The sequence below is a fragment of the Gossypium arboreum genome, chromosome 11, assembly GCF_025698485.1.
Source record: "Gossypium arboreum isolate Shixiya-1 chromosome 11, ASM2569848v2, whole genome shotgun sequence".
In the NCBI taxonomy this organism is placed as follows: domain Eukaryota; kingdom Viridiplantae; phylum Streptophyta; class Magnoliopsida; order Malvales; family Malvaceae; genus Gossypium; species Gossypium arboreum.
Genome location: NC_069080.1, coordinates 12,877,066 through 12,887,376, shown reverse-complemented (window position 1 = coordinate 12,887,376; position 10,311 = coordinate 12,877,066). Strand labels below are relative to the sequence as shown.

Below are 10,311 nucleotides of genomic sequence, written 5' to 3'. Positions count from 1 at the left end.
TAGGCTTAGCTCCAAAAACAAAAGCATCAGCGGGCGCGCCTGCCCTTCCACCATAAAAATGGTGAAGTTATAGTTTGGTATTTCCAAAAATTATAAAATTGTAACTTGTATGTTAATGTAACGATAGTATTACATTTTAATTCCTTAACAATAATTTATAATTCAATTTTCACCCTTAAATTATTACGCAAAATATGCAACTTAAGATCAATATCTTATTTTCTCGTGATATTAGAATAGAGTACATTTCGAAGGATCACAAATTAAAGCATTAAGTTGAAAAATGCTCATGATTCTTAACAATAATTGTTTTAAAAATACAATAGAAGGTTTCATAAATCAAGTCGACACAAGCTTAAGTGTAATATTAACACATTTTATGTTTCCTCAAATCTAACCTAAAAAAAGGCTAAAATGTTGTCCAAGCTTGCTATATTTATAAATGACTAGCCCAAACTCATTTTAATTTCGACCCAAGATTTTTAGAGTCGAACCTGATTAGACCACCAATTCTCAATTCATCCTGTTTAATTAAATAGATTATTTTAAAATTAAAAATATATATTAAAAAATTGGTTAATCAATTTTTAACCCAGTTCAGAGCAATTCGTAGGTCAGCAGATCTAACCCCTCTCTTTGAACTAGTACCCCAACCAGTTCTTAGTCCACAATTCCAATTCAGTTTAAACAACATTGGTTCGACCATTTTTTTTAATTTTCTAAATATTTATATCATTTTTAATATAATATTAAATAGTTTTATATATTTTTCATTTATTTTTTATACATATTTTCATTTATTAAATTTGTATATGTAGGAAATTAATATGTTTTAATGTTTACATTTTATTATTATATATTTCTAAATAAATTTAATTTTTATGTGTACTAAATTATATAATTTATAAAAATAACATAATATCTATACTATTATTTGAGCCCTTAATTGAGTTGGTGTCACTAATTAATCAGGCATTAGCTTGGTTAGGAAATTATGAAAATATCATTTATTAATTAAAATAACTTATATTATTTTACTTTAATATTTTTATTTTAACAAAAACTAATAAAGATGCATATGGTGGGATTTGAACCTATATCAATTGAATTAGTAAAACTTTAAATTTACCATTCAATCAAAGCTTTATTTTAATGTTTTTCATACATTTTTATTAATTAGTTTCAATATATATATTTTATTATTTATTATATGTTATATTCAAACATGCTGTTGTATTCTAAGTATAGTTTTCACACGCATATGCGTGTGATAGGTATATTAGTATTAATAATGTTGGTGTCGGTTAACTTCACACCAACTCAAATTTGATAATAACACCATGATAAATAATTGTATTCATTTAGTATTCTTAATTTGATGTGTTTATGTGTTTAAATTTTATTTTACTTACAATTTAATCTAATTTTTTCATTTTAACATTATATATATTTCATTTGTTATTAATTAGTTTCAAACAATATAATTTATTCTTTATTGTATATTATGCACCTTTGTATTCTAAACACGTAATTTTCACATGCATACGACTTATGATAGAATTTTTAATAATATATTACAAATTTAAAAATAAAATGAGCCTAGCCAAGCGGATTTCATGCCTTGCATGTTTAAACTTAAACATGTCTCATATTTCAACTTATTTTTATTCTAAATCCTCCCAAATTTGGAGTGAATTTTACAAAGTTGGGGAAGTAATGAGTTATGGTTGCAATGTCTAGAGACTTCGCATTGTTCTCCTATTTTTTTTCGCAAATGATTCCACCAAAGTTGACATTCCTCAACGAGTTCCCGTTTCTTTGCCATATATATGCACTTCTTGTCATCCTTGTCTCCATCTATCTCTCTTTCATGCATATCAAAGAAATTGCGAGTTCGAATTTCAATTAGTATGTACAAGTACGTCCTCTCCTATATGTGTGTATAAATATATATGCAGATATATGAGTTTTTATATATAGGTGTATATGCATATATATAAACATAATGTGTAGTGAAGATAGATGCTTAAATTGGTGAAGTGACCCTGCCCTTTCGCCTTTCCTCGAGCCAGGGTTACGCAAGCCCTATTTACTTTTTTTTCTTTTCGGTGGAAAGCATTTTTGTCTGCCTATTGATATACGTGGTGATATCTGGTACTCAAAGATTATACATACGTACAATGCCTTTTTACGCTAAGAAAAGAAAAGCCAAAAAGAAAGTGAGAATTTTTTATGCTATCATCAGACAAAGAAGAGAAGCATATGCATCATACTTGTGATTCAAATTGGTGGGATTAAAAGTTCCAGGATATATAATTTCAGAGCATGGATCCCAGTTGTTCTTACCTTAGATAGAGAGGTGATATTCTTTTTTAAAAAAATTATAAATATATATCATTGTCTATTTTCCGGAATATATTCTGACTCAATAAACTAATACTTCAAAAAAAAAAAAAAAAAACTATGCAGAGATATATAATATAATCCCACACATCAGACAGATGATGATGACATGAAATCCAATACCCCACTAGTTCCCCCATTAGTTCCTTGAAGATCTCTCCTATGGAAAGTCAGAGGAGTTTCAACAAAAACAAGCACTAATTTATTAATAGACTTGTTAGTGTCAACACAATATTTTAACTTCATGTAATCTTTTTTTTTTTTAAAGAAGTATTATCTTCATTGATTCTTTACATTCAAATCTTTTGATAACATGGAATTTGGAACAGAAAGAGCAACACACAAAGTGGCATTTATCTATAAGGATTGGGTGGCATTGCTTTAGACTTTTTATAGGCTTATTTTTATCTCCCGATGCCCACGAGGTTTCGAACTTTCAATATAATCAAAACTGAAAAAAAAAAAAAAAGAAAGAAAGATAAACAGCGCAGGCAGCTAAATCACCGAAAGCTAAGTGGAATACTAAATTTGGCATGAGTTCAATAGCAGATAATCGTGGCAAAGATATTTTAAGAATCCTAAGCTGGCGATTAGCCAACCCTTTGCTGTTGATTGATTATATACGCAGGTACTGCAAATAGTATCGTTGTTTGCATGCAATAGTATATAGGCTTTTGGGGGGCACAGATGGGTGTTTTTTCATATAAACGTTGTACTAAAACCGACTTTCGGATGCTTAATTACTAAAACTAAATCCACACTTTTTTTTTCCATTTTTCAATCCAAATCATATGGCTTATACTGTTATAAGTATATGGCATATCCAACAGTTTGTAGCACTAACAATGGTGTTCCATTTGATAGAATATCTCAGCTTTCTTTCTTTCTTTAATTCCTTTTCCAGGAAAATAATAAATTATATGCAATCAATCAATCAATTAATTAATTAATGATTGTGTTGAGGGGGAGTTAGATAATGCTGTGGGTCCTCAAGGCATCTGATCTTCTTCTTCCTTATTGTACGGACATTACGTTTGGTTTTCTTTTAATCCTTCAATGCTATTAAGGGCAATATGTAGCTTTATAGTTAGCATCTTTCCAATTTCCTATCTCTATGCTTGGCTTTCGGTTAAACTTGTGGGAATCTTGTTATGGGGAAAAAAAATAAAGTTCCATCCAACTGGATAAACCCAACTTCTTTTTCCACTTCAGCAGAGATGCCACAAAAGATAGATATAATGTATAGATAGTTCTAGGATGGGAAACTACAATGCACAAAGAAAGGAGGACCAAAAAATTAATTACCTGGATGGAATACATTTAAATTCCTTTTCTGTAACTTTAGTTACCTTAGAACTCAAACTAAATCTTGAAAAGCAATTTGTTTTAGTATGGCATATTAGATTGGTTGTGATTACAATCATGCATGGTAACAATGTGGGTTAAGGATAGTGAAGTCATTTATAATGTGTTTATTGTCACATGTTGTGCATTAGCATACTGTTATATATGCAACTTGTTATTAACTCAATTTAACAAGATATAGATGTCTTTATCAAGTAATCATCAGGGGTAATATAGGAATGATAAAGAAATTTATTGTATTTTATTCCTTTTCTATATTAATATCTCTGTTCAAAGATAGTATAAATAGGTGTTCAGGGTGCTTAGGTTCCTCATGAGACTGAAGCAGATTAAACATTCAAAGTCCCCAAGAAGCTCCACAGCACACTCACACATTTGAAGGTACTTTTTTTTTTCTCTGTTGCATAATAATGGAAGCAGTTACAAGGATGGTAGCTGACAGACCAGTGGTGATCTTTAGCCGGACCACATGTTGCATGAGCCATACCATCAAGACACTGATAAGTGGGTTTGGGGCAAATCCAACAGTTTACGAGTTGGACGAAATCCAAGATGGGCAACAAGTTGAAAGGGCACTGCAGCAGATGGGATGTAAGCCCGGTGTACCAGCTGTTTTCATAGGGCAGCAACTCATTGGGGGTCCCAATCAAATCATGACCCTCCAAGTGAAGAACCAGCTTGTCCCAATGCTCATGAGAGCTGGTGCCATATGGATTTGACACAGGCATGCCATAGCTTTCTATAAACAAAACTCAAATAAATGATATGGCTTTGTCTGTATTTCCTATTGGTTTCTGTAGTATATACAATGAAAATACTGTCAATGTTTAGATACTTTTTGCAGAGCAACCCTTGTACACCGTTTTTGGGGCTGGCCAGGATTATAGAGTCATAGAATTTTCCTTGGTACTAAATTTAGGAGGAACTTGTATTATAACTTGGCCATGTAATATCATCCTTGTCTATGCTAAAATAAAGCTATAAAAATATATCTACTATTGTATGCTGCAGCTAATGGCTTCAACCTTGGACTTTGAATTACAGTGTTGAGCTCTTTAATTGTGTAGTAATTGGAATTTGAAGATTAACTAAGCATATTAAGTAATCCAAAAAAGAATGTATATGTGTATATATATTAATTCAGCAGTAAACAACAATTACTGGGGAAGTCGAGAAACAGCAAGATTTCCTGGGTTTTTTCAAGGCCAGTAACTCAAAAAAGGAATTGTAAAATTACAATGCTGAGAAAGCAAATACAATGGAGGCTCAAGGGCTGCCGGATCAATCTTGAAGGCCTAAAAGATCAGATCAGGCCATAGCATTAGCAGCTCATTGTGAAGGGTCCTTCCCATTTTAGCTGGAACTGCTAGTGTTTTGTCAGACTTTGTTTTTCCCCTCAAAGCAGGGCGGTCCTTGCCTGTAATAATTTTTTCTCCATATATGCAAGCAGCAAGCCTATACGAACGCCATGCTACAAAACCATAAATTTTATAGAGAACATTGCTTGGTTTTTTGGTCATCATTTACGTAACTCAGAGAATGCCATTGCTAAGTAATTTCCAAGTAGCTGGCCCGCCTAAATCACAGGAGTGAATAGAAGGTGGTATAGATTTTCTTAGTCTTGAGTTAATTGATTCAGGTGAGATTAATTACTACAGCTGTAAAATTAAAATAAGTGATGAGATAAAATGGTCATTTATACTTGCAATAAAATTTGTCTAGATTAAAATATGCAGTACCAGTGAGGTGTATGTTCTCACTTATAGTGTGCCAAAAGCTGCTGTTGTGAGATCGGAGAAAAATCTCCTTCATAAAATGCCAAAATTCCATGGCAGCAGCTGAAGTTAAAGGTGTCAAAGGTTCAATTATTGGATTCAAGTGATCTATAAATTAAATTCAATGAAGTTCCTTATTTACCGCTGATGATAAAAAAAAAGTAATTACAAGTTAAATCCCGATAACAATAAATGAAAAGATGTAAATAGATTAGAGGTCAGTCATTGTACAATTAGAGGCTGATGTTAATGGAACTCTTTTTTTATACTTCAAAAGAAATAGAGAATCCAAACAAAAAATGCTTCCAAATTAAGCCGTATCTTTAAACGCAAAGCTGTTCGTCAAGATTATTCTCCAATCACAAACCAAAGACCTTGTTTGCCTCCTCAGGTTGACACCTATGGGAGTTGATGAATTGAGATGAGGAATTGAACCATAAAAATATGGGATATAGGAAGGGAATCGATTGATCTGATAGAAGATAAAAGCAACTTTCAATGTCTTTGAACATCCACCCTAGCTCAGGTGTCTCAACATTAATGGAGCCACTTCAAGGAGAGAATCGTGTGAGATAAAAAGAAAAATTCCATCTTTTCATATCATACTCAATCTTGTCTAAAATTTTTTATTTTACTATAGCCCCTTTGTTTCTGAGAATTTTGGGCAAAGAAAGATGAGCCATTTTGTCATATATTTTGAGCGATCAATTTTATTTGGTGATTTTGGAGGACAAGGATTTAGCATCAGAGAGCGCCCCCCACCAAAAGTTTTGCTCTATCTAGTGATTAAACCTGTAACAACTGTTCAGCTACGTAATCTTCATTAACGTAAAGGAAAAGTGCATTTGTTGACCGTTTGAGAGCGATACGATGGCGTAATATATTTACAATTTATAATCTTTCAAAAACGCCGTCTTTTTTGTTTTATAGTTACATTTCTCAATCAGTTCACGAGCCGTATCTTTTGCCTCGCGAATTTTGTCGGCCGATAACTTGTGCTCAGCGATTATTCCCAGGTTGTAATAGCCTTGACTACAGTGTATATTTCTTGCTCCAATTGCTTGAAAAGATCAAGATGATTCAAAATTTTCAATCTCGGAAACCCTAAAGGGGCGTAAGGATAATGCAATGCAAAGGCTGGGTTTTGAAATACCGGAAGAGCCCCAGGATGGGTTGCGCAATTGAGAAAGAGGTACGCGCATCTTATGCGCACCGGTTCCATCCCAACAATGAAGCGACCATCAATTTCAGCGCGACGTTTGGATGTAAGGTAACTGAAATACAGCGTTTTCTTTTGAGTTAATTTTGACAGAAGTCCCCAAACTATTTTTCTGATTTCAAATTAGTCCTTATATTTCAAAACATTCATTTGCAAACTATGGTGGTTACATTAATAAGTACATTTCATTACAAAAATCATTAAATTTCTCATTAAGTAATATATCAAAACTTATATAATATAATTTAAAATGAAAATGAAAAAGAAAAAATGTCAAAATGAACATTTAATAAAAAGAAAATAAAATATTGCCATATTTAAAAAAATAACAATAAACTAAAACTTTGAAAAGAAATTTGTTTATTTTGTTTTTATTTTTAAAAAATTATATCACAATATTTTAGTTTTAAATTTTTCATTTATTTAAATTATGTCATAAAAGATTTAGGGCATCATATGACAATTAAGTAAAGATATGATTTATATAACCTCATAGCTAAGTTTAAAGACTAATTTAGAATAGGATAAATTACACCATTAGTCACTAAATTATGAGTAAATTTTGGTTTTGGTCGCTAATTAAAAGAGTTACAATTTGGTCACTAAATTTTTTTAAATTGTTTTTTGTCACCCAATTATTAAGTGGCACTTTTTAATTAGTGTAATAACAATTCCAATCTTTAGTTTTTATATTTTTTATCAATTTGACCATGATTATATATAAAATGATAAAAAATATTTTTTAAAATTTAGAAAATTCTAAAAATAAAATTAAAATTGAAGCAATAAAATTTCAAAATAAATAAAGTAAGAGAAAATCATTTTAAACCTCTAAATTTTCTCTCTATAATATCCAATACTCGTTCTTTTATAAAAACATATAAAAATTAAAGAAAATAAGCAAAATTATTGGCTCTTTATTTTTACCTATTTTGTTTCTTTATATAGCTTTTTCATTATAAGAAAAAAATTCAAAATATAAGTTGTTTTTACAATTTAGGTTTTGAAAAATAACTCAATTGAAATTTTGAATTGAATTTAAGAAAATATGTGGTATATTTTATATTTTCTTAGTTAAAGAAATGGCATCAAAGTCGATTTTACAAGTCTCTTTTATATAAGTTCTAGATGTTTTTAAGGGCATGGAACTTTGCTCAAGATATACTAATTTGGTTTTGAGAAACAACGAGGTAATGATCTAATTTTTATTGATTTTGTTCTATTTTTAACTTGTTATCAGATTTTATTAAATGATAATTTTCTTTATTTCTCATTCATACTTGTTCTTCAATAACAATGTTTTTGAGATTTTAACTTTTAGAATTTTTCTATAGAATTTTTATTTTTAAATAACTTTGAGTTCTTTAAATAAGTTTTATATAGAATCAAGTTCAATTGACAAAAATATATAAAAGTTGAGGACTTAAATTTGTTATTATATCAATTAAAAAGTTTCACTTAATAGTCAAGTGACCAAAAGCAAAATTTCAAAACTATAATGATTAAATTGTAACTTTTTCAAAAACTAAAACTTACCTTTAATTTAGTGATTTGTGTAATTTACCTTTTTAAGATAAGGATTATAGTTTAAGGTGGAATTAGCCCTTTTTTATAGTGGTTGTGTAGCTAATTTTTTAAAAAGATGTGCAGTGCAAATGTGCAATAACTTATTTATCTATAATATATTTTAATTTTTAAATGAATTAATATTATGAATCAATTAGATTTGAAAAATGATTAAAATCATATTCTTTTATAAAATAATCATTAATATATGAGAGTTTTTACTTTTATCTTTATTTTATCTTTTATATTAAATCAATAAAATAATTTTTCAATAAATATTGGATATAATAGTAAAAATATTTTACATTTTCATTAGGAAAATTCAGGTTCAAATCTTAACATCGATATTATTAAAAAAGAGTCATTAATTCTAGGTGCATTTAGTATTAATTCTAATTGGGACAAAAAACACTTTTGGACAAAAATATTCCTAAAACAAGTTGCTTTTTGAGAGAAAAAAAAATTCTTCTAAGCCAAAAATTGATTCAAAAGCACTTTTTTCAAAAGTTAAAAATTTTAACTTTCCCCTAAAGTATTTTTGGAAGTAAAACGTATAACACACCTGTTTCTTTTCTAATGCTATTTATTTTATTTATAACATTTGACATCATACATGCAAAATCAAGGAGTGAGATTGGAATTAGGTATGATATTTTGTTTTCTAATCAAAGTAATTATTTATTACTATGGTATATATTGAAAAATATGAATTTGGTAATTTGGTATTAAATAGAGTATTCACTTTTTCTCATCAAATCTATATGAAAACAATTTTATATTTAAAGTGTTGGTAATATATTAAATTGTTTATCTAAGCTAATATTGATTGCATTATCGATATCTAGCTTATTATGGAAAATTATAGTACTTGGGGAATATTATATTAGTGATTGCGTTGAATCGAAATTATTCTGATAAACCATAAAAGTAATATATTTTAATCTCATGTTTGGCATATTTTTGGATGATTTATTATGTGAATTAGTGAATTTGATGCTCCTAATCCTTTAAATTTATGTTTCTATACTTAAGTGAGCATAGGGAAGTGAAAGGAGCAAAAAAGGGGCCAAAATCAGACAAAAAGAGTTGTTTTCAGGAACTACACGGCCTAGGCACTTCCACACGGGCTGGGCACACGACCGTGTGAGCCACACGAGCTAGCCACACGCTCATGTGCAAGCCCGTGTCGATTTCGAACTCTGCTTCTCTTTTATACAAAAAAAGATAATTTTTAGGGTTTTTGAGCATTCTAAAGTTTATAAATACATATTAAAAGAGAACTAAAGGGACACGCAAAGTACAACGAAGAAATGACTCGAAGAACGTCGTCGGAATCAACTCAGAAGCAGATCTTCTTCAAGATTGAAGATCTCCATTCAAATTTCCTTCGAAGTTTTATTGGGTTTCTTATGTCTTGTTGTTATTTTGATTTTGAGATGTTTCCCTCCCAGATTACAACTAAATTCCCTAGATACCTAGAGAGGATGAAACCTATGATGAATCTTATTATTTAATTTTTGAATTACATGATAAATACTTGATTTCTTGTTCTCAATTATGTATACTTATTTCATGTTTTGATATTTTTAAGATATTGATTCATGTTAAATGTGTTTATTCAGTGGAGTAAAAGTCCCTATTTAAGAATAGATCTAGCATAATTGAGTGGAGTTGCATGCAATACTAAAAATAGGATCACATAAATCTACCCGATTAGAGTCAAATCTAATAGGGGAATTCATAAATTGAGTTAATGCGACAATAGGGGTTTTAATTAGAAAGAGATTTCAATTAATCAACCTAGAGTTAGTTGTTCTTATTCTCGAAAGAGATATTAACATAATTTAGGGATTTCTACGGATCAAGGCACAAGTGAATAAATCGTTTAATTCAGATCCAGAATAATAAGTGAAGTCTAGGTGGATTCTTTCCTGGGTATTGTTTATCTAATTGGTTTATTCGATTATTTTCTTAATTCACTCT

At 29.8% G+C, this 10,311-nt stretch overlaps 1 protein-coding gene across 1 annotated transcript; it reads left to right on the top strand.

Moving 5' to 3' along the window:
• The first annotated feature begins 4,061 nt into the window (after nucleotides 1–4,061).
• On the top strand, nucleotides 4,062–4,778 carry LOC108473193 (monothiol glutaredoxin-S6-like). Its single transcript, XM_017774729.2, has one exon. It carries the CDS (start codon nucleotides 4,179–4,181, stop codon nucleotides 4,485–4,487), a length of 309 nt encoding a protein of 102 aa, XP_017630218.1. The 5' UTR covers nucleotides 4,062–4,178; the 3' UTR covers nucleotides 4,488–4,778.
• Nucleotides 4,779–10,311: the final 5,533 nt, after the last annotated feature.